This window comes from Staurois parvus, unplaced genomic scaffold, assembly GCF_062004578.1.
Source record: "Staurois parvus isolate SC_StPar_1 unplaced genomic scaffold, SC_StPar_1.0 ptg000018l, whole genome shotgun sequence".
Classification (NCBI taxonomy): Eukaryota; Metazoa; Chordata; class Amphibia; order Anura; family Ranidae; genus Staurois; species Staurois parvus.
Window position 1 is genome coordinate 6,284,516 of NW_028317814.1, and position 25,790 is coordinate 6,310,305.

At 42.6% G+C, this 25,790-nt stretch overlaps 1 protein-coding gene across 1 annotated transcript in view; it reads right to left on the minus strand.

The window, feature by feature from the left end:
- Window positions 1–537: 537 nt before the first annotated feature.
- INTS1 (integrator complex subunit 1) overlaps window positions 538–25,790 on the minus strand; it is a 206,492-nt gene continuing 181,239 nt past the window's right edge. Inside the window, exons 44-49 of the mRNA XM_089682295.1 lie at window positions 23,827–23,939; window positions 21,349–21,462; window positions 17,057–17,127; window positions 9,127–9,218; window positions 3,623–3,732; window positions 538–778 (exon numbers count right to left, since the gene is read on the minus strand). Coding sequence (XP_089538421.1) covers window positions 648–778; window positions 3,623–3,732; window positions 9,127–9,218; window positions 17,057–17,127; window positions 21,349–21,462; window positions 23,827–23,939 — 631 coding nt within the window. The 3' untranslated portion in view covers window positions 538–647. The remainder of the gene's footprint in view (window positions 779–3,622; window positions 3,733–9,126; window positions 9,219–17,056; window positions 17,128–21,348; window positions 21,463–23,826; window positions 23,940–25,790) is intronic.

Consider the following 25,790-nt stretch of genomic DNA (forward strand, 5'->3'; position numbering starts at 1 on the left):
ATCGCTCATTCAACAAAGAAACCGCTCTGTTGGCATACTATCCACAGCACACACAGGACTTATGCATGATGTATTATTTGTAGTTTAATAGTATCAAGGGGCATGACCTAGACACCAAAAACAATTAGAGCATAGAATCACGTTCGCAAAACTCAGAACCTTGCATAGTTGCATCTCTCCTTGGCTGTAGCAGAACCAAAGCACATCAGACTGTCTTTGGACTTGAGCTGAACATATTAAACCCAGCGGGTTTTACAAAATTCCTGCTAGGTTATGGTCAGGCTGAAGTAAGGAAATCGCCAGAAGGCTGACCTGAGGTTTGCATTTTATTTTATTGTCTGTGGTAACATAAAAATCCCTTTGCACCCATCCTGGGATTTCTTTCTATTTCAATACCCTATCCCACTATACAAACTAAGGAATTCTCACATTTCCTTTTTTTTTTTCTTTCTTTTTTTAGTCTTGGTTGTGGGAATGTTGTGTTGATTCTGTACCTGCATTCAGTTCTTCTAACAAAAAGAGAAAAAGAATAGGAAGTTTAAGTCAAGGGTTTATTTTAATATAAAATAATTTACTGAAACAATAATATCTAAGTAACATCTCTACAAGTTCACTTTTTTCTCTGAAATGTGAAAAATCCATTTTTGTCACTCTCGAATCTCTCGAACTATAGCTTCCATGTGAAGGACCTTCAAAGCTTCAGAGATCTGAGGGCTGGTGTCCATCTGCCCATACATTCCCACCAGGAAAGCTCTGTGTAGAAGTACAGCCGCGTGCTCTGCAAGAAGATGCAGTACAAGAGTTATGACGCTAACATTAGAAGTACATTGCTGAATAAAATAGATAAGAAAGATAGGACTGAAATATGGTAATGGCTTGAATTGGAAAATTACAATACTTTTGGCTAGATGTCGATGTGAAATGGCAGGTGGAAGATCCAAGTTCTAGAAGAATGGTCTGTACAGTTCTCATGGTATACACCTGCACAACTGCCTTGGTTGAACATGCAAGTTTATGCAAATATCCCTGGAACAGACCCATGGAAGCTGCAGCAAATCTTTCAGAAAAATAATTTCTGGATGATTATTGCTGCCTGATAAAAGGGCTGGTTTAGAGCTCCGAAACGATGCTGTACCTATGTGACAAATAAAGAAAGTCTAGTAGGAGCAGATGAGGTGCTGGTGATACATGTTTGTGCTTATATTATCACTCTGTGATCAGTGATGGACCAAACAGTCCCGTGTTCGGTCCGCGGTCGAACCTAATGAATGTTCAACTTCGAACTCAATGCAGGTCATGGGATTCAAACTTCTAAATTCAAAAGTGCCTATTTTGAAGGCTTATATGCAAAATATATGCCATAAAAGGGGCATGGGGACTCGGGTACTGCCCTGCGGGACATGAAGCAGTGTACAAATAAATTGCAAAAAGTACAGTTTTTAAAGGGGCAGTCATTTTTCATTGCTTAAAGTACAAAAAAAAAAAAAAAAAAGCGTGGGGTCCCCCCCCAATCCTTACCAGACCTTTCAGGTCTGGTAGGAAGGTTAGGGAGGACCCCACAGTGAAAAATGTAAAAAGAAAGGTGCGTGATGTTCCTTCTAAAAGCAATACCAAGCCCCTTAGGCCTGGCAGGTCATTTGAGAACCCCACCCACCAAAAATGGGGAGGGAAGTGCATGGGTTTCCCTGTAAAAGCCATATCAGGCCCTTTAGGCCTGGTAAGACTTTTAAGGGGAACCCTACCCCCAAAAAATGGGGGGGGGGGGGGGGAGGCGGGTATGAGGTCCCCCCTAAATTCCGACCAGACCCTTGATCTGAGCACAGGACTGGCAGGGCAGGAAAGGAGAGGGGCTTACCAGGCCACGTGCCCTCGGAATTAGGACGATGTCCCCATGTTGATGTCACCATTTGCTCCGCCCAATTGTGCTGAGATTGGACAAAACATTGCACCTGACCTATGGTCAGGTGCATTGCTTTGGCCAATCATGACTCTCACAATGCACTGAGAGCACAGTGCATTGCGGGGCACGGCAGGCGAACAGCCAATGTTCGACTCGAACATCAAGCCCATCCCTATCTGTGATATATCAATACAGCACTCAAACACAGCTGGAGTGCACCATATCTCCACATTCAAGTGATCACACTACAACCTCCGCTGATGCCCCAAGGCTGAGATCTTGCTTAACAGAGTGACCTGGATCCAGTGACATTCCTCTCATCTCATTGAGTAACTTAAAGTGTATCTAAAGTCCAATTCTTAATCATTTTGGTAAGTGCAGGGAATAGTTATAACCCAGTTTTTCCCACGAGTGTCCCAATAAAGAAATTTCCTCTCACTTTCTGTTGTCAGGGAAAAGTGAGGGAAATTGCCTTTTGAAAAGCTGTCACAGAAACAGGTGTCCCATAGGAAGATTTAAACTAGCTTTCTGTTCTAGTGATAATACAAAGTTTTAGGTTTTTCCTCACTTTAAATCTCCCTTTGAATCTCTCCGATGGACGTTCTAACCCCCCCCACCACTCTATCCAAACTGAAAAGGCCTGTTTACACCCACTTTGTATATGACAGATAAAAGAATATAAGACTGTGCTAGCATTTGGTGGCATGTACAGCAATGTTTGAAGGTGGCTACTAACACCAAGCCTTAGCCCTAACTCTTCCAGTCTAATATGCTAGTCGTCCCACCATAACGGACGAACTGCAGGCACACAGAACTTAAAGTGGAGTTCCACTCAGTCTGTAAAAAAATAAGTCAGCAGCTACAAAAACTGTAACTAAAAACAAAAACTAAAAAAACAGCCACTCACCTGTCCCACGATCCCGCGTTGCCCCTGCCGCAGCCTGTTTCACCGGCCATCCTGTATTCCAGACGCCGGCACCTTCAGTGTGGGCACCCGGCTGTGCCCACTGCACATGCACAAGTAGCGCTGTGCTTCCTGAATGGCCCTGTCATCTTCTCGGACCTGTCACGTGTCTCACAAGACTATAGGGAGGGAGGGTAGGAGGACAACTTCCGCTTCCGATCACCTAGGATATTGCAGCGGAAGTGGGAGCGGGTACCTGTCAATTTTGGGCACCTGCACCCCCCCAGCTCCTGAAAGGTGCCAATACTTAATGGGGAGTGGGGGACCAACCGGAACTTCCCCTTTTGGGTGGAACACCGCTTTAAGTAGGACTTCAGCCTGACATTTGCAAAATTTGCCAAAACCTTCTTAGGTAGAACCAGATGCGGTGTCTACCGCTCCCATCCTCCCCTCCTTCACAATATGATTCTAACTGAAGCACAGGTACAATTTAAACAGAGCTTTCACCATCAATTAATATTATATAGTGACGTGCTAAAACTAGAGCCATCAGAAAACAATAAACAGTATTTACAGAGTGTCGAAACATGCTTCCTTTCCTCAGACTCGGCCACATAAGCACTAATGGAATGGATCGTAGGATTAACCCATCTGAGCACCTTCTGTGTGTAAAACACTGACCCTCACGTGAGTCAGTGAAAAGGTTCAGAGCCTGCAATAAGACTGCTGTCACCATGTACACTTGGTCTCTGTGGTCTGATCTCCTTCCATTCTGTGTGTAATGGATAACAAGGGAAGTTTTATTGAGCAGATCTTACCTTGGCATAACAGTATATACCCCGCCAGGTTATTCAGTGCAGTTTGTACCACTTCAGAGTCTCTACTGCCAAGACAGTACATAAAGGTAGGCAGAAAATCTGCAGCAATGCTGGAAAAAACATAAGGATCAATCAGTAACAAGCTATGTGTTTTAAAAAAATTCCCCCAACCCTCTACAAGTTAAGTACATGTGGAATAATGTGGACAACCTTCTTTTGTCATGACCTAGCTAAGAAGGATTCAGTAGGGTGACCTTGTTATTCTGTCCTAAAAAGTAAAACCTAACAAGTAATGCTGAAAAGGTATTCTGTACTCCTACATCTTCCTGCCATAGGGTGAAAACACTGCTTCTCCGTAGATACAATGAGTGAAAGTTGTCACCCTAAGTCAGAAAGTGTGTTATTGGCAGGATCACCAGCTGGAAATAAAAAAACAAAAAAAGTCTGAAAAAATAATCTACTTCAATACATCTAAAGACTGGCAAGCTGCCATACAGAAATTGTTTGTGGGTGTCTAAAGATGATGTGAGCCCAAGCTGCTGGCTCTAACAAGTTATATTTCAGGCACGGAGTATTTGACAAGCTGTTTTAAAATGAATAAAAACGGTGAAAATACCTTTTTTAGACATTCATAATATTACTATTTGTGTGATTCAATCTATGCAGGATGAGTGTAGTGAGTGGTGAGAACTCACAACTCTATGTCACTTCTTGGAGTTTCACTATCTTCTCCTCGACTTCAGCTTTCTGAAGTCCTTGCCACAGGATGAAGCACACCCTTTGTCCATCACTTTCTGGCCCTCACTGAGATAGAAGGCACAGACAAGCCTGTGCCCTCACAGCAGGAGTGCGCATACCACCTCTGCATTGTAAAGCTAAGAATACTGTCACCTAGGAAATGGAAGCACAAATTTTCCAGCAAGATTATATGAATAATGAGATTTAAAGAAAAATATCTATAAGGGCTGGAGAGTGCACGAGCTGTTACAAATTAATTTTATTGATGGGGTGTACATACAGTGAGGAACAGAAGTATTTGAACATCCTGCGATTTTGCAAGTTCTCCCACTTAGAAATCATGGAGGGGCCCCGATACGATTGTCCATGCAGACCTGTTTGTTGGGGGCCCATATCCCAGGGGTCTCTGATGCCAATCTGAGATTGATACACACATTATGTATTGCCACTTTATGGTCTATTGCCCTACATTGGAGGTCCAATGTTGTACCCTTAGACTCCGTTTTACACAGAATTGACACTGTAATGCTTATGGAACGCATTCATTATACCCTACTGGATAAGCTGCACTTATACGATAAAAAATGGGAGCCATGGAGAGATTGCAGACACTTATTACATGCTTAATAACATCCCCAGTAAAAGTTGGCTGGCATGTACTATTGACAGGTGTATCACCTAACCTATTTTGTCGTTTACGTACTTCATGCACTTGTAACTTCCTCTTTTTTTTCTTATCTTCTTTGTTATGTTAATATACCTTTATGTATTGTACTTTTCAAAAGTGCCTTGTTTTTGCTGACAATATCACTTTTAAAGTGTGCTGTTGTTCTACTGTCTACTCTTGTACAATAAAATCGTTTGTAAACAAAAAAGAAATCATGGAGGGGTCTGAAATTCACATTGTAGGTGCATTCCCTCTCTGAGAGACAGAATTAAAAAAAAATTCAGGATATCACATTGTATGATTTGTAAAGAATTTATTTGTCTTGCACTGCTGAACATAAGTATTTGAACACCTAAGAAACAGATAACAGGTCTTTGAGAGCCAGAATTCTTGCGGTTTCTCATGTGTTCAAATACTTATGTTCAGCAGTGCAAGACAAATAAATTCTTTAAAAATCATACAATATGATTTCCTGAATTTTTTATTTATTCTGTCTCTCAGAGTGGGAATGCACCTACAATGTGAATTTCAGACCCCTCCATGATTTCTAAGTGGGAGAACTTGAAAATCGCAGGTGTTCAAATACTTCTGTTCCTCACTGTACACTTTAGGAAAATTAAAAACAAAAACAACATACACATATATCTGCAACACATGCACATTTCTCTGTGTTTAAGTACAGAAAAAAAACATGTTGATCTGCAAGAAATAAATCCCACTCCACTCTCAAGTCCTGTTGTGGGCTGACAACACAGTATTTTTGGTCAGGCCTAGCTGTCTGCCTGCATTTCCAAAATGATCCACAGGTTTAGTTTGCATCAAACAAACATACCAAGATGGTTTCACCTGTATATTTAACAGGCCAAAAGGGATCAAATAAGACGTTCATTGTAGGTGTACATTTTTTATCATCATAGTTCAGGGTCAAATTGGTCTGATCCAATTTTTGAAAAAAAAAAAATCTATTGCAAAGCACAAAAAAATGGTTTGTATTCATGTACCTAGATGTAGGGCATACGGACCCTAAGTAAACACTTTTACATTTGTAAAAAATACTTGTAACTCGTGAGATACTTTGTAAATGTTGTTGCAGTGTAGAAGTTAAAGCAGAACTCTGGGCAAAGACTTTTTCCCATGTCCTTTTTGCTGAGTTCCTACCTTCACCGAATATGTCCTCCAACTTCTGTTTCACTCAGTAGTTGCTTTAAAATAGGCAGATGATTTTCAAATGAAACCATTATTTCTCTTTGTTTTCCTGTTTGTAAGACAGTGGCTGCTATTCCTCCTATGCCTCCAGCCAGCGGTCTTGGCACTTCCCATTTGTAGTTCTATGCAGCCAGCAGGGATGTGCTTCCATCCCTGCTTGCTGTAGTGGGCAGAACAGGATTCACAGACCACTGATCTGTACCGCCCATAGGTGGTGTCTTAGAGATGACAGCTCAGGAGCTCTGGGTCTGTCCAGCCTACTCTTTCCCAGTGGCATATCATCTGACACAAAAAGAAATCAAGAAGGGGAAATGTAATTCTGAAAATTACATTGTGCCGTGTGCCTGTTAATGTCCTGCCCTCTGTCAGGTTCCTGTCAGTGCCCCCTATCACACAGCAGCTGCCTCTGTTCCGATGTCAGTGCCCCCTATCACACAGCAGTCGCCTCTGTTCCGATGTCAGTGCTCCGTCACACAGCAGCTGCCTCTGTTCCAATGTTAGTGCTCCCTGTCACACAGCAGCCGCCTCTGTTCTGATGTCAGTGTTCCCTGTCACACATCAGCTGCTTCTGTTCCGATGTCAGTGCCCCCTATCACACAGCAGCTGCCTCTGTTCTGATGTCAGTGTTCCCTGTCACACAGCAGCCGCCTCTGTTCCGATGTCAGTGCTCCATGTCACACAGCAGCTGCTTCTGTTCCGATGTCAGTGCTCCCTGTCACACATCAGCTGCTTCTGTTCCGATGTCAGTGTTCCCTGTCACACAGCAGCTGCCTCTGTTCTGATGTCAGTGTTCCCTGTCACACAACAGCTGCTCTCTGTTCTGATGTCAGTGTTCCCTGTCACACAGCAGCTGCCTCTGTTCTGATGTCAGTGTTCCCTGTCACACAGCAGCTGCCTCTGTTCTGATGTCAGTGTTCCCTGTCACACAACAGCTGCTCTCTGTTCTGATGTCAGTGCTCCCTGTCATGCAGCAGCAGCAGCCTCTGTTCCGATGTCAGTGTTCCCTGTCATGCAGCAGCAGCAGCAGCAGCCTCTGTTCCGATGTCAGTGTTCCCTGTCACACAGCAGCAGCCTCTGTTCCGATGTCAGTGTTCCCTGTCACACAGCAGCTGCCTCTGTTCCGATGTCAGTGTTCCCTGTCACACAGCAGCTGCCTCTGTTCCGATGTCAGTGCTCCCTGTCACACAGCAGCTGCCTCTGTTCCGATGTCAGTGCTCCCTGTCACACAGCAGCTGCCTCTGTTCCGATGTCAGTGCTCCCTGTCACACAACAGCTGCTCTCTATTCTGATGTCAGTGCTCCCTGTCATGCAGCAGCAGCCTCTATGTTCCCTGTCACACAGCAGCTGCCTCTGTTCCGATGTCAGTGTTCCCTGTCACACAGCAGCTGCCTCTGTTCTGATGTCAGTGTTCCCTGTCACACAACAGCTGCTCTCTGTTCTGATGTCATTGCTCCCTGTCATGCAGCAGCAGCAGCCTCTGTTCCGATGTCAGTGTTCCCTGTCACACAGCAGCTGCCTCTGTTCCGATGTCAGTGTTCCCTGTCACACAGCAGCTGCCTCTGTTCCGATGTCAGTGTTCCCTGTCACACAGCAGCTGCCTCTGTTCCGATGTCAGTGTTCCCTGTCACACAGCAGCTGCCTCTGTTCCGATGTCAGTGCTCCGTCACGCAGCAGCCGCCTCTGTTCTGATGTCAGTGCTCCCTGTCACGCAGCAGCTGCCTCTGTTCCAATGTCCATGTTCCCTGTCACACAGCAGCTGCCTCTGTTCCGATGTCAGTGCTCCCTGTCACACAACAGCTGCTCTCTATTCTGATGTCAGTGCTCCCTGTCATGCAGCAGCAGCCTCTGTGTTCCCTGTCACACAGCAGCTGCCTCTGTTCCGATGTCAGTGCTCCCTGTCACGCAGCAGCCGTGTCTGTGCTGATGTCAGTGCTCCCTGTTACACAGCAGCTGCGTCTGTTCTGAAATTTCACCATTCATACACGTTCTTGCCGTGTTACTAAATGCAGCATGTTTTGTGAATGGGGGTGAGGATGCTGTCATTCATCTGCCTCTCCTCCATTCACACAGCACACTGAATATAGTAAATACAATGCGAAAGCTTTTTTTTTAATAGAGGACAGGACAGAAAGGGTCGATCAGCCATCAGGACTTCTACAATGCACTGCTATGTTAGACCTGAGGCAAATAACTCATACAGCTCTAAAGTTCAGAACTGTGAAGAAGAACCTATCATTGCTGGATTAAAAATGTTTATACCAAAGTGCAATAAGTGGACATGGGATACACTTCATTACAGGCAAGTTATGTGACTGAAAGTGGTCCCCCTCATATCTCATGTCATAATGTGCTAGTATGCATCTCATGTTAGCACATTATGACAGACTTACCTAAAAAACAGAGCCCTTCAGCAGCATGCTGTCACAGCTGACAGGGATTCCATCTTCTTCCTGGGATTGTGGGCTCTGGTCATTTGAGTGGCCGAGCCGCGATGACATCACTCCTGTGCACTGCTGCGGCACAGCACTCTTAATGGACGGCATGCCATCCATTAAGAGTGCAGTGCGCATGAAGATGGTGACATCACTGGCTGCTACATATGTAATTATCTGCTAAACTGCATGTTTAGGAGATATGCACTGTACCTATAGGTCAGCCTTATTATAGGCTTACCTGTAGATACAAGATAAAAAGCAGACTTTACTATCGCTTGAAGCTTTAGCCCTCCCCCCTCCAAAAAAATAATTTTTTTTTAAACTAAACTTCAGCTTTCATAAGCACAACTATAGATTATTTAGCAACAGAAGATGCACACAATTTCAAACAAATCCTCCACTATACGAGAGACCAGTGACAACCTGAATCTATAACAAAGCATATCTGTCTCACACACCTGGGATTACACTGAATGGAGCGCAGGGCCAGGGCGAAGGCCAGATTGCGACACGATTCCTCTGTGGAGCTCATGAGCCTCTGAAAATCACTCTGTGAAAACAAAGAGGAACAAGCACATTGGCCTCGCTGCATCTTCAATCAGAAGAGTTCACTGTGTGCAGCATTGATTCTCCCCCACACTGAGTTCACAGGATCACAGACATGCAGCTCCTCACACTGTTCCCTTGTTACATTCTACAAGGACTCCACAAGATGGAAGTATTCCCTGCAGTGTGAATGTGAGGCCCAGAGTCCAGGACCAATAAAGGGAGGTTTAAACAATTACAGGCTGCTCACTTCAAAGGCAGTTCCTCTAACAGTTTCAAGTTAACACTAGAAAGTCAAATAGAAAAGAATTGCCAAGACAAAAACATTTTATGTTAAAAAATGAAAATGCTACGTAAAGCTGGAGTTTTAAAGTGCACCCCCACCTTAAAGCTCATTCAAGCTTTAAAGGTGGATTTGAACTCAAAAACTGGATATTAAAAGCAACATCTAAGAAGGTTACGCAGTACCTTAAAAGGGTATCTTTAGTTTTAAATTCTCCTTGAATGATAGTGTACTTTATGTGCCTATAGACTCAAAGCTGTTTTGGGTGTGAAATTATCTAAGGCACGGCTGTCTCTGACGGCTGGTTTCAGCAGATTTGGTAATGTCACTACTGAACCATTCACTGTTTTCCTTGCTGGAGGGAAAGCTGCAGTGAAAGGGTTTCTCTACTTCCACTTCTTTGATTCTGTCAGTTTGTGCTTCTTGAACCGCTCCTGCTGCTTTTTGATTATTGATTTGCAACCTTTTCCTACTTAAAAGTGTTCTTTTTTTTCTGCATATCTCCAATGACAGAAATATACCTGGAGAAGAACACATACAAGTGATAAAAACCTAACCGAAGTTCCACTCTTCCCCACTCTGTCCAAGACTAGCGACAGAGTCCCTTTATGGAGTCCGCTTCAAATGTTTCTTTTTGGTGTTTACTGAAGCGCTCGAACCATGCTACTGTATTTTATAGGCACTTTTAAACATCCATGGATGGTAAAATTAGAACTTTTATCCCCCATTTCATTTTTCCTATAAACATGATCTCTAAAATGCTTTATAGTGCAAACAGAATAGCTAATCGTTTATACACAGAGACAGCAAGTTTATAGACAACCACACATTCATATAGATGAAGCCTGTTCCAACAATAAAAATACAATTGACTATCTTCATGTGGTTAAGAGAACAAGTGTTCTTCAAATAAAAATGAGTACCTTCATTATTAGCACAAAATATTACAAAGAATGAAAGAGCAAAGACTGGGTCTTTTCACACAGGGATGTGCCGCTATGTTTAGTAGGGAATCCATGCACAGTACCCCTGCTGAATCTGAGCTCAACGGGATGGATGTCACATTTTGTGACATTTGTGCCCATTCCCTTTTTTGTCTGAATTTTGGTAATAGACGCTGGCGGACCTGTGCAGGTCGCTGGACGTAAACAGACTTATTAACATCAGGCTACGTCCGATCTGTTACAGTTAGGTCAGGAACAAAGGAGCATTTATTTTCCATTTTTTTTGTTTCTGGACCTGGATAGACTCAGAGGTAGGCAGATGTAAATGGATGCTCGTCCCTTTACCTCTGCCTGCCTACTGACTTGCATGGGGCTTCCAATCAGGTCCACCTGAAAAACTGCCAAGAGGACCATAGGAAAGCCTAGGTGAAAGGACCCTTATTTAGACACCCACATAAAAGACAAAAAGCAAACAATGGAAAGCGGGCATAAAGGGATTCTCCAGTGCATTAAAAAATGGACTATGTTTAACAAACTCCTACTGGTAATAAGCCAAAGGTGATGGTGAAAAGGGGTCTAAGGCTAGTCATACAAGCCAAACAGATTTCTCCATCCATGCTAACAGCGTGGGAGGAAGAATTTGCACTGTCAACTATTGTATTCAAGAAGCTGCAGCACCCACAGTCATGGTTTTGCTCACAATTTTTCACTCGTCTACTTTGATTTTTTTTTTAAATCGGCTTTTGCTGAACCAGATGGAGACAACAAGCAACCCACAGCTCAAATTTCAGGTGATTATGCAAGCATTAAGCAAAATTTGAGATGTGTATGGCAAGCTTAATACAACTGTTCATGGTTAGGAAAGAGCATGTTGGCACAGATGCCTGAGAGTAGTCCTATTATGGCCACATGCCTATTTATCATTTAGTGTCTCTGACTTTCTCAAAAAGAACATAGTTTATTTTTTTCTACACGTGAGGTATATGACATCATCAGTTAAATATAAACAATCTTTTCAATGTGCGCTAAAACTCGAGTATCCTTTGTAATTATATATGTACATCTGGGGCGGCCAAATTTGCTTGTTACATACACATGCTCTATTTATTATTATTATAATACAGTATTTATAAAGCGCCAATAGTTCACTCAGCGCTGTACATTACAAAGGGGGACAGAACATGTGACAGAACAACAATACAATGCAAAACATGAGGGGATCGAGGGCCCTGCGCTTTCGAGCTTACAATCTAGGAGAGAGGGGATGGTGGCACAGGAGGAGATAGCTGTGGGGGATGGAGTGGTAGGAAGAGTGGAGGAGGTCGGCAAGTTAGCAGGGGGTTGGGTAGGCTTCCCTGAAGAGGTGGTTTTCAGGGTGCGTCTAAAGGAGAGGAGAGGAGAGTAGGTGATAATCTGATTGGTTGGGGCAGGGAGTTCCAGAGGATGGGGGACACCCTGGAGAAGTCCTGGAGGCGGGCATGGGAGGAGGAGACCAGGGAACTAGAGAGAAGGAGGTCTTGTGAGGAGCGGAGTGTGCGTGCTGGGTGGTACTTGGATATTAGGTCAGTGATGTAGTTCGGGGCAGTATGGTGGTTGGCTTTGTAAGTCAGTGTTAGGATTTTGAATTTGATCCGTTGCGCAATCGGAAGCCAGTGGAGGGATTGGCAGAGGGGGGTGGCGGATACAGAGCAGTTGGAAAGGTGGATGAGTCTGGCAGCCGTATTCAGGATCGACTGAAGCGGGGATAGCCAGCGGCGAGGCAGGCCAGTGAGGAGGGAGTTGCAGTAGTCGAGTCGTGATGTGATGAGGGAGTGGATGAGCTGTTTAGTGGTTTCTGGGGTTAGGAACGTGCGGATTTTGGCGATGTTGCGGAGGTGGAGTCTGCATGAGTTTGTTAAAGATTGGACTTGGGGCTGGAAGGATAGGTTGGAGTCCTGAATGACACCAAGTACTCTGGCCTGCGCGGCGGGTTTGATGGTGGCGTTGTTGGATGTGACGGAGAAGTCAATGGGGGGTGGTGTCCGGGCGGGGGGAAGACAAGAAACTCGGTTTTGGAGAGGTTCAGTTTAAGGAAGTGGAGCGACATCCAGTCTGATATGTCGCTCAGTAGGTGTGTGATTCGGAGGGAGACTGAGGGGGTGAGGTGGGGGGTTGAGAGATAGATTTGTGTTCTCACTTTACAATTCTACACAATGTTTCTGCTCCACTAATATCTTGTGGGCCTAGCACAAATATAACAGAAATATAAAGTCTTTATGATTACTTTTACATATATATTCATATATGTAAATAATATTATCAAAGTTAAGGTCTTAAAATGTAGTTTCTTTAGCCATAATTGCTCATTACATACTCAGGCTCTACTTTCTGCTTTGCGATGCTACACAGTGACTTTGCTTCACCGCTCCTTTTCTCAAGATTCAAGTCTATATGTCAGTCAGTTGGCATACTGTAAACAATGCATTGCCTGTGTGGCTATCTTGTCACTGTTGATAAAGAGGCAATGCCATGAGAGCTTCATGCAGGCTGCCAATACTGAAAACTCCTGTGAGAATGTTAGTTCTCTGGCTGTCATTCTGATGTTTTGACTTCAATGTGTTCTGAATCACTGACGCAGAACAAGAATAGAGATAAGTAGTTCTCATTTATAGCATGCTTGTTCTGGGGCTGAAATATACCAAGGTGAGACACAGCCAGGCATTTAGAGTTTTCAGGAGGCCTGCAATGGCAGCTCCTATTCTCCTCACATAGCAGAGCCACTTTAACAACTGAAAGACAGCTACAGCGTGGTTCTCGTTTTTGGAGGGCGTCTATAGAATTGCAGCGGCCCTTTACCATGTGATCAGTTGTGTCCAATAACAGCTGATCACATATAGACAAATTTGCCAGTACTTTTGTTTTTACTGATAATCAGGGCACTGATCAGTGCCCATCAGTGCAGCCTATCGGAGCCCATCAGTGCAGCCTATCGGAGCCCATCAGTGCAGCCTATCGGAGCCCATCAGTGCAGCCTATCGGAGCCCATCAGTGCAGCCTATCGGAGCCCATCAGTGAAGCCTATCGGAGCCCATCAGTGAAGCCTATCGGAGCCCATCAGTGAAGCCTATCGGAGCCCATCAGTGAAGCCTATCGGAGCCCATCAGTGCAGCCTATCGGAGCCCATCAGTGCAGCCTATCGGAGCCCATCAGTGCAGCCTATCGGAGCCCATCAGTGCAGCCTATCGGAGCCCATCAGTGCAGCCTATCGGAGCCCATCAGTGAAGCCTATCGGAGCCCATCAGTGAAGCCTATCGGAGCCCATCAGTGAAGCCTATCGGAGCCCATCAGTGAAGCCTCATAAGCTAACATCAGTGAAGAAGAAAAATTACTTATTTGCTAAATTTTATAACAAATGAAAAAAGTTATTTCAAAATTGTGTTTTTTTTTGTTTGTCAAGTAAAAATCATAAAACCCAGTGGTGATTAAATACCACTAAAAGAAAGTTCTGTTTTTAAAAAAATTATAAAAATTTCATATGGGTACAGTGTTGCATGCAATGACCAAGCAATTGTCATTGAAAGTGTGAGAGTGCTGAAAGCTGAAAAATAGCCTGGGCAGGAAGGGGGTGAAAGTGTCCAGTATTGAAGTGGTTAAAAATAGAGTAAGGGTAGCTTCACATCTCCGAGTTCCTGCGGGCCGTGTTTTGTGCAGGCACGAGAGCCCATTTATTTGAATGGACTTCCATGTCCCGAGACACGCACGGAAGAAGTCCCTGCACTTCTTCAGAAAACACAGCCCGCACGGGAACCTCGGTTCCCAATACGGTTGTGATTTCCAGTGCGGGTGGCGTGCCATTAGAATTAATGGCACCCGCCTGCGGGTCCGCATTCCTCTGTGCGGGTGCATGGATTTTTGTGCGGATCCGCAGCGGCCTCACCCGCACAGATTAGAACCAGGGGTTAAACTGAGTGCTTGCCCCCTCTATGTGATGAACTTCAGGATAAGCAAATATTATCTAAATACAAGGGACTAAGGCTGGCCATACATTATACAATTTTCTCCAGATTTTTGGTTTAAATTGACCAAAAACCATATAATAGGAGGTCAAAACTAACAACACTTTCAGTTGTATCCAATTAGGCAGGCCCTTGCACTACACAGTTGAAGGTAAATCTAAAGGAAATTGGGCAGAAATTGGACAGAAAATTGTATAGTGTATGGCCAGCCATAGTGTATGTATTCTTATTTGAATCTTGGTGTGCTTTGTGCATTTCTTCCAGATATGTGTAGTATTCCAACATGAAACGTTACTTCTGTGCAGGAGTTTCCTGCAATAAAGACCAGTCATTGCTGTTCTCTCTCCTTGTGTAGGGTGACTGATCTTGTATCCACCCCCCTGAAGTTTTCTGCATGCAGCCTGTAGTGGGCGGGGCCTGCTAGGTCCCTCCCACAGCTCTGCTCTCTGCACAGGCTATGTGAACCAAAGTGGATTTATATAGTTTGTGGCTTTTGAGGAATATATTTGAATTAGGAGTTTTTGTCCCTGGGAGATCAGGTTCAATCTAAAAATCTCTATATATTATGCAATAACCAAATCATGGAGAGCTGAGAGATCCTGTGTAAATTCTGCACTTTGAATGGGTGTTAGGGACAGGCAGCTGTAGATGAACAGTTATAACGTAAGCAAGAGAATTTGTTAAATCTCTGTTTATCACCGGAGGCCAGTCACTTCACTGGATATATGTAAGGGTTTTCAACCACTTTAAGTACATACTGCATTTGCCATACAGCAGGACTCAGACAGATAGAGGGAGTGGCAGGATTATGAGTAAATCAGGGATGCTGCTTACAAGTGTGCTGACAAGGAACATGTTGGTAGTAGGAGAAAGCAGAGTGGGCATAAGGAAGACTTGAATTATCTTCTACTACTCCTTTGCTGTCCAGTCGGCAGGCTGGGGGGAACAGAAGGCACCACTGCCTTACTTAGTGGTAAGTGTTGTCATCCACCTGATAGGGCTATGTAAGTCTCAGTACTAGGTGGACTGAAATACAACTAAAACACATATATAGGATGCATTTTATGTGAGCCATTAGCTGTTTGCTTAGAGTTCAGCTTAAGAATAATCACTGTATTAACCATTTCAATACCGGGCAATTTTACCCTTTCCCTCCCAGGCCATTTTTCAGGTTTCAGCGATCTCACACTTTGAATGACAATTGCGCTGTCATACAACATTGTACCCAAACTAAAATTTTATCATTTTCTTCACACAACTAGAGCTTTCTTTTGGTGGTATTTAATCACCGCTGGGGTTTCTATTTTTTGCTAAATTAACAAAAAAAGACCGAACATTTTGGAAAAAAAAACACGGTTTTCTTTGTTTCTGTTATAAAAGTATGCAAATAATAATTGTTCTTCATAAATTTAGGCCAAGATGTATTCTGCTACATGTCTTTGGTGAAAATAACCCAAATTAGGATGTATTTTTTAGTTTGTAGGAAAGTTATAGAGTTCACAAACTATGGTATAGATCTGAATATTGATCAATCCTGAAGTAGTGATGGCCAATCTAATTTCTTGAGGTCCAAGAATGTCAGAACAGTACAGATATCCCACAAATGACCCCTTTTGGCAAAGTAGACAGTCCGACGTACTTCATAAGAGGAATGGTGAGTTTTTTGAAGTTGTATTTTTTTTGTCATAATTTTTCGGAAAATGAAAAAATAAAAAAAATTAGTTTCACTATTTTTTTTTCCATACTGTCACCAGTGCAGTAAAGCATCATCATAAACTGGCATGGCGGTGATCAGGGACACTGACTGGTGACAGTATGAAAAAATATATATATATTTTTTTGTTTTTTTAATTTTTTTTATTATTTTTTTATTACATTTTTTTTCTTTTTTTTTTAAGACATCGATTGACATCGATTCATTCAGGGTTTTTTTTGTGCTTAGCTGTGATTTGGCCACAGCTAATCACATGACATGTGCATGTGATTAGCTGTGACCATTCACAGCTAGACACTAGTATACAATGGATGGCATGAATGAAGCCATCCATTGTATAAAACTGTCATGTGACCTGCTGTGATTGTTCATAGCAGGTCACATGGTACCGGCAACAGGGCCGATACTCAGATCTGTCATCGGCTGAGGTACACGGCCGGTGACAGATCGCGCCGCTGCGCGGCTCTGCAAACGCGAAAACTGCGCATGCCCGGGAGGACGCCAAATGGCGTCCACTCGGTAAGCTAAAGCATTTTGCCGGCCACCAAACGGCTATTGGCCGGGCGTCAAATGGTTAACTTACAGTCTATGCTGTTAGTCCCTACTTACATAAAAGATCAATACCTCTAGTTATCTCTTGCTGCACCTAAGCATAAGATTGTGAGGTCCCGTTTTGACACAACAAAGGAGGCTGAAGGATGAGAGACCACTCACGCTATGACGATTGGTTTTTCACATCAAATGGAAAAATCCATTTAACATCCAGTTATACTGACCTGTGCAGGCAATGTAAGCACTCAACTTTTTACAGAAAAAGAATATTTTCTAAACATGAGGATCGGTTTTAGTTTGTAAAGCTAGCAACCAATAGATCACCATTAACAGCTGCAGTCTTGGCATACTTACAGCAAAGAAAGACAGGATTTCAGGCCTACGCAATGACATTTCATCTATGTCGCTCAGGACCTGCAGGATATCTGGAAGAAAAGGAAAAAAGTCCAGCAGACATCAACTTAAATCCATCACAAGCTGAGTCTGTAGAGAAGCTAGGTCAGCATGACACAATCAAGCGGCTGAGATAAAACAATGCCTTTCAATCAAGGAATTCATTTTGCAGAGAAAATGAAGTGTGATGACAGGTTACCATGGACCCTGGGATAAGGGGCCCAGCTGGCAGCTCTGCAAGTTGTTCCAGGCCCCAGGCAATTCTTGGGCTTTCAAGGACTGATCGGATTGCAGGCAAGGCTCTGGGATGGACACATAACAAATTTACCAGTGTTGTAACAGAGATATATAAGAAACAGAAAAAAAGCTGACATGCGCCTCAAACAAATCTAAGATGTGACTTTTCACATTCCTCTTGGGAATTCTTTAATTATATTTGGCTCTTTCTATACTATTTTCTAATATATAGAGACCGCTGCTGATATCTTAAGGTTTTGGATCATCAGAAGATATTTATTGCCTGTGGGCAACAATGAGAAAGCAGATATTACTGAATTTGCCTTTGTGGTGGTCTGTGTCACAGGAAAGTTAAACAAACAAGAATACAAACAAGCCAGTACTGATCCACAATGAGGCTGAAACATCCTAATATAATACTGTCTACTGGCAACAATGAAAACGAAGTATGCAAAATATTCTATTAGGAACGCATTTTAATCAAACTAAATGGAGGAAGCATTCTTTTTGTGCCCTGCAGGCATTTTGTTTTGCACATACCGATGAAAAAAGCTGTACCTAAAGATTGTAGAAACAATTTCAGAATAATATTCCTCACCCTGGGTTCACACTGGTGCAGTACGGCACATCACATGTGATTCGCACAGGAACCACACCTAATTTCTTTGCAAATCACATGCGGTTTCTGACATTTTGTATGGCTCAGATTGCACCGCTTCTGAAGCAATCAGGACCCTTTTTTGTTTCTGCACCAGAATCAGATTGCATAGGTATTCAAACCCATGCGATCAAATTCTGGCCATTGCACCGCGTTTTGAGAACCAATCTCGGGGCGTCGTTAACTTAACATAAACACCCGCAGCGGTTAGCATGAATGGGGTGCAATAATGATGCAGTGTGGAAATCGTACAGAAACTGGTGAGAATTCTGCACCGCATCAGCATGAACCCGGGCTCAATTTAAATTGCAAAGAGTATAAATATATTGTCATCTACAGTACATAATATGAAAAGATTCAGAGAATCTAGAGAAACCTCTGTGTACAAGGGACAAGGTCGAAAGCCAATATCAGATGCCTATGATACTCAGGCCTTCAGACAGCACTGCATTTAAGAGGCATGATTCTGTAATGGACATCACTGCATGAGCTCATGAATATTTCCAAAAATCACTGTCTGAATACAGTTCAAAGCAAAAAAAGAATAAAATAAGAGGTAAAAATATACCTAATGTCCTGAGGTAAGTCACCAACAAGTCTCAAAAATGAAGAGAGTGGGGGGTGGGATGGAGACTGGGTGTTGGGAAGGGGAAGTACCTCAGGTAACCTAAATAGGGGAAAGGTAAGATAATGGGGCATATGTGAGGTGTTCAAGCATAACTTCGATTATAAGGAGTACATTACAGTCTATTCCAAAAACACTACAAATGATTATTGCCCTAATCACATTAAAAAAAATATATATATTTTATCCCAAAAAAGATGGAGCAATTTGATGTCAACATCATATAGACACACACACCAAAAACAATACACTCCAGTATTTCCATAAATAGAAGAGAGGGATAAGGAAAGAAATATGTACTGCTAAGGCCCCAACAACAAAGTCTGCAGTGCCAACCAAACAAGCAACTCAAAGCTCGATCACACAAAGAAGTCATATCTGAACATGATCCTGAAATGCTGCCATCATCATAGGGCCAAAGTTCATTTAAAATGGTCTGCTGCAAAGTGGAAAACAGATCTGTGGTCAGATGAATCCAAATTTGGCATTCTTCTTGGCAACCATGGGAACCGCGTCCTCTGGACTAAAAAAGGAGAGAAACCTTCCGGCTTGTTATCAGCGTTCATTTCAAAACCCTGCACATCTGGAAAGGCATCATCAGTGCTGAAAAATATCCAAGTTTTATAGCAAAATATGCTCTCATTCAGAAGATGTCTTTCAGGGAAGGTCTTGCATATTTCAGCAGAGCAACGCTAAACCGCATTCTGCATCTCTGACAACAGCTTGGCTTCCTAATAGAAACGTCCAGGTGCTTAACTGGCCTGCCTGCAGTCCAGACCTTTCACCACATGAAAATATTTGGTGCATCTTTAAACAAAAACTATTCAACAAAGAAGACCCAGGACCGTTCAGCAGTTAGAATCCTATATCAGGTAAAAATAGGACAACATTCCCCTCCCAAAACTCCAGAAACTGGTCTCCTCAGTTCCCAGATGTTGAGAGTGTCGTTAAAAGAAGGAGGGAGGCTACACCATACTAAACATGGTCCTGTCCCAATTTTTTTAGGACATGTTATCAATTTCAAAATGACCCTATTTTTTTACTAAAACGGTACACTTTCTCTGCTTAAACATTTGCTATGTATATTGAATAAAATACAGGTTTATGAGATTTGGAAATCATTGCATTCTGTTTTTATGTAGATTTTACACTACGTCCCAATTTTTGGAATTGGGGTTGTATAATGTTTTCAGGTGATTTTGAATTTTATGCACTTGTTAAAGTTTATGAGTTTTTAAATGTATGTTTTGCATCTGTTTTTACTATAGGGGTGTATACATACACACAGTATAAAAGTAGAAACAAATGTCAGAGGATTCTCAAAGAACGAAGAAGTAGCATACAAAGGGGAGCTCTGACTCATTCAGTTGTGTGTCACCTAGGGCTATTAAATTCTGTAAACAGGCTATTTACAACAAAGCCGGTGAGTAAACAGAAAAATAGAACACATAAAAACAACCATAAAGTTCCATCTGCTTCCTCAGACATAGCCACCAAAAATTTCCAAAAAATGAAAATTCCTGTGACAGTTCTAATTTCTAGAAGATACTTAGGTTGTTAAAAAAATGGGATATCCTGTACCAAAAACTGCAACATATTCTATTGCTTTAGTGGACATACTGGGGTTTATTTACTAAAGCTGGAGAGTCCAAAATCAGACTCCCTTCTGCATAGAAACCAATCAGCTTCCAGGTTTCATTGCCAAAGCTTCATTGAACAAGCTGAGGTTAGAAGCTGATTGGTTTCTATGCAGAAGGGAGTCTGATTTTGGACTCTCCAGCTTTAGTAAATAAACCCCACTATGTCAGTGACTGTATACGACTGGGGATACAAAACAAATCAGGGGATTTTTTTTTCTTTCTTACCCTCTTTTGTTAATTGATCTAAAATACTAGTGAGTGGCTTCTTAAAGCTATAGTGCATCTTTTTTCTTTAATGAAAAGTGCTGAAAAATAATCAGAATGTTACGTCCGTTTGGCCTAGAGAGATCTTATGTTTTTAACAGGTGTGGTTCCAGTTTAAGATCCAGAACACATTTACAAAAGGAAGTTCATTGGTGAAAGCGCTATATGATCTAGACCACGGGTGTCAAACTGGCGGCCCTCCAGCTGTTGCCAAACTACAAGTCCCATGAGGCATAGCAAGATTGACAGTTACAAGCATGATTCCCAAAGGCAGAGGCATGGTGGGACTTGTAGTTTGGCAACAGCAGGAGGGATGCCAGTTTGACATCCCTGACCTAGACTAACATAACATGCAGAGCTACCAGCAAGATACAGAGTTTAAGGCTTCATGTACACGAGTAACTCCTAAACTTGAGTTTAGGAGCTTTTGGCATTTTTTTTGCCAAAGCTCCTAAACTCAACTCCATAAAAGCCTGTGTGTCCATGTACACATAGGCTTTTAGCAGAGTTGAGGAGCTGCTATGTTTAGGTGAGGTTAAACATCCCTCTCCTGAACGCGGAAGAATCACGTTCAAGATAGGAACGTTTTGACTGCCGACCGCGGGAAAACGCAAAACACGGAAAAACCGTGGCATAACATGGCAACTGCGGTACCGCGTTTTTGCCGCGATTTGCATTTTCCCGTGGTCAGGGTAGGCTCGTGTACATGAAGCCTAAAAGGACTTCAGCTCTTTTGTTGAAGGTAATGAGCTGTGGACTGTAAACCAATGAACAGTCTTCCTGCAGAAACTTTTAAAACTAGAAGATGGGCAGAAAAACAGGAACTTACCTTCTACTGTATGACTACGAGAGATCCTCTTAAGGAAAGGTGCCATTTCAGCAGCAGTGAGAGGTGTAAACATTGAGACACTGACTAGGGGAAGTGATCCTGCAGCACACTCATCTGCCAAAACATGGGAAAAAATAATGTTATAACATTGATAATAATGGAAAACCAAATCTTCAGTTGTAAGTTAACACTCATAATATAAGAGGACATAAATGTACTGTAAAATGTACTATGTCAACTGACTTTTATGTGCATTTGCAACGTCTGAAATACTTCAGAATTCATAACAGGTGCAGCTGACTTTCTTTAGCCACTTTTTCATATAAATAGACTTGTATGTCATTTCAGAGATTTGCTTACACTGAACCACACAGAGGTGGCTGGACCAGGCTCCGGCTGATAGTCTGAACATTGAGTTTCTCTCTCTACTCTCATTTTCTTTTGGTACTGGCCTACAGGCATCTAAGTATGGTGAAATACACCAGGTTCCCCTCCAGTGACTTTGTACACATACCTTGTCGTTCTCCTATAAACGATTTTCAAAAAATCGACCTCAATAAAAATTGTCATTTTTCAAATAGACTTGTATGAAGAGAGAAGCAGTTCTAAAGCAATCAGAAGCCCTTCGTTACTGGCCATTATGTAAAACCAGTAAGAACCCAGGGGCAAGACTGAAGTATCATAAAGGTAATAGGAACTCATCAAAACTAGGAACTTTACAAAAATCTGACCACTAGAGAGCCAAACATACAATGAGCCAGGGATTGCACTCCACTGTTTTCAAAGCAAAAGTATTTTTCGGCTCAAATAACGCACTGGTTCCTATCTCATGGATCAGTTGAATTATTGGCATGTTTCAGGGCACAAAATTAATGATTCTACTGCATATTACCAAAATGACACTTAATTGGACCACCCATTCAATTTCCGTCTATATGTGGTTAAATAAACAGACTTCAAAGCAAACCTGTTATAAAAGAAATATGAACATTACCTATGTTGACCTCTCCTGGAAATGCTAGGGCCCATCTGACTTAGGCCCCATTCACAAGGGGCAGATTTCATTCTGATCAACAAGGGATCAGTTCACAGATCCCCTGCTGATTGGAGCAGAGCCAGCAGATGACACATCTGTGTCTGCTCAGTTTCTGCAGAGCATACATAGAGAGAGCCTGCTCTGCGCAATGGGCGGTCAGAAGTAAAACGGACTCCACTGTCCATTTACCACCCGACTACACTGCTCTGCCTAAATGGAAGTGAACAGATCTCCATTTGTTTTTTTTTTAGTGGACTGTATTGGACCCGGGGGTAGGTGGTTTAAAAGGACACAAGTCCAATTACACCCACCTGTCCATGGAGATGAATGGACACTTCGATTAGATTCACCTAAAAAACTGACAGGCGGACATGATTGGAATGGCAGAGTGAAAAGGGCCTTAAATTGAACTCTGGGAATTGGACAAGCTCTACCCTTGCAGTTCCTCATTCAGTTTGGGGTGCAGTAATAAGATGTATTACCTAAATTAAAAAAATGTGGTGTCCTATCAAAAATAGAACCATAAGCTTTAGAAACAAAGTGACAGTCCAAGAAAATTTTCTTTCAAATAACATTTTTTTTTTTTTTATTGGACTGTCATTTTGTGTTTCTAAAGCCTATGGTTCTATGTATGAGATAGCGCACCACAGTTTTTCATTTATTTAAATTTTAAGTGTGAGTACACCAGAGTAGTGAGTGCATCAATCTTCTTCCCTGATATTATTACTATATTTTGAACATAGCAGCGCATAGGTTTTTACCATTTGCAAGATGTATTACTTGCCCATGTCTTGCTCTGGCAGGCCTCAGCACTATCCTCAATCTTCAGGAGGGTTGTGGGCAGTCCCTGTGGTGTCATCACATACAGCGTGGGGCTAATAATCCCATAGTATACTGTATGTGAAGATGTTAACTTGCAACTTGGGCGCTAAGGTCCTTGGAGAGGCATCAGCTCCGGACTAGTTGGAAGGAGCCAGATGAAGCCAAGTAAAAGGTATGTGTTACACTTTATCCCTATACCTTATCCACCTCACCCTTAGACCAAATGGGCATGCAGTGTGGAGGGGTTCCTCTGCCAGGGTAGATTTTATCTAATTCATGAAGTTCAATTTTAAGTGTCATGAAAACTACTCTTAAGTCTTCGGAAAATTTGTGTAGATAGGTTTAGTTAAAGAAACAAGATTGCAAAGCACAGGGTAACAGTACTGAGAGGCATTCTAATAATCTTCCTCAATTTGGCTTCAATGAATCACTGGGCACTTAATATTAAATCAAACTAGATAGATTTTCTAATCTCAGCAATATTGCCATTTTTTTCAATGGCACTGGCAGTTCACCAAGTGATTTTACTTGTTCCATGGAGCTGTACCTGGGTCACTTTCCAAACACTGCACTGAATAGTTGAGGTCACACACAATACTATTTCATAGTTTGCAACACACCTTCTTTGTCCTCATCCTGGTTCTTCTCCAAAGTCCCACTCCTGCTGGGCAGGCTTAGACCAGCTAGCAGGGACTTAAGCATTGTAAGATCATTGTTCTCTGATGACAAAGCACTGGAAAATTAAGAGTAGAGAGGTCACCATACAGAAAAAACATTCACAATTTCTTTAATAAACATGCACCAGTGTTTAATACCAGTTTAACTGTGTGTGTACACTCACTATCCCAGATTTATCGAATCCTCCTAAACACCTCCTATCCAGCTACTCTGCTATTCCTATCTAAATAGGAGTGGGAGCTGAATGTACAGTATCACCTGATGATATGGATTAGGAAAAACACTGGCACTTTCCTTAAGGCTGGCCACCGACGGGCTGTTTATCGGCCGAATTGTCGGCTGATAAACAAAAAATCGGTCGGCCCCGTTGCCGATGCTGCCACCAATTTCCATGAAAAACGGCCGTTTTTCATGGTTTTTCCAGCATGAACAATAAAAATAAACAAGAAGATCCGCGAAAAACAGCCGACGGGCTGGCCCCAATAACGGCGTGAATATCAGCCGATTTTTCGTGTGAACAAAATTCGGCCAATAAACGACCTGTTTATGGCCTGCATTAAACTATCTATAGCATCTTATCGCCAGGAACATAATTACTGCATTGTGTTTAGGTGGTATTGTTGCCCTACTACACTGCAAATAATTAACCCTCGATCATATCATCCCGGATATGTGTTAGAGATCAGTATGGGCCCGCATATCTGGGGCACAAATTATCCCTTTCTGGGATAAAATACTACAATCATCAGACAAATTCCCAAACGAACCTTGCATAACTGTACTTTCTATGTTGCCAGACTCCTATAGACAAATCAAGAAAAGCTTAAAGGATAAGTTCACCTTTTGGACAAAAATAATAAATGCACATTTATTTGCAGGTAAAGAAATGTGCATTTATTATTTTTGTCCAATGAAGCCTGGAAAGCATTGCACCAGCGATCAGTAGATCGCTGATGCCATGCAGGTCTCCTGCAGACCTGTCAGCTGTGGAGCGCCGTGGTAGTTCATTGAAAACTACAAGCTCACAGCCACTAAGGCTGTCGGGACTTGCAGTTCATTAATTCATGGAAGTCCGTGAATGAATGACGAGGTCGTGGGGGTGGAGCCCCCCACGGCCGCGCGGTTTTCAAATCTGACAGATAGTACAGGGAAACTTCTCTCCGTACTGTCAGAGGGAGGGAGGGGGTTAGCAGACGCGGCTGCAGCTATGGGAACATGTTACACATTCCACCCTAAAAACGGGAGGAACATGTAACATGTTCCCAAAGGTGAACTTCTCCTTTAATTCAACATGTTCGCACAGCAGCACGCTCTGTTATCGATAGACATTGGCGCCTACTGTCTGTTCCCTCTTTGGCTGATGGGGCTTGTGAAATGGACAGGATCGAATAACTTGAATGCATGATAGCCTGGGAGGATAATAAGACTGAATCTTACAAAATCATGTAGACCATCTGGTTTTCCTCCAATTTTGAGGCCTTTGTAATTGCTTCTTCTGAGGCCTCTTAGGTATAGGTGGTATCCCCCTCTCCCCTATCCCCCCCAGCCACCCCCTTTGTTTTCCTTCATCTCTTTCTCTTTTACTTTGTTTCTTGCCTCTCTAAGGAATTGACATCTTTCACCTGTTTCTCATATACATGGAGCTCTGGAATGTGTTGCTCTGTTTCTTGTATGAGTGGTAGCACCAATGTATGTTTACATCATTTTCATTGTGACCTCTAACATTATAATACTATCTGACTGTGGAGATAACTTTATCTCTGCTAATCTTACCATGTCTTAGTGACCTTTACTTTTATCATAACTTTGTGATGTCTCCCCTTACATTACTTTTGTCTATATGCATCCATAGACATTTACAGGAAAAAGACATAGTACTCATGTTTATGATCTGTACTTTCCTGAC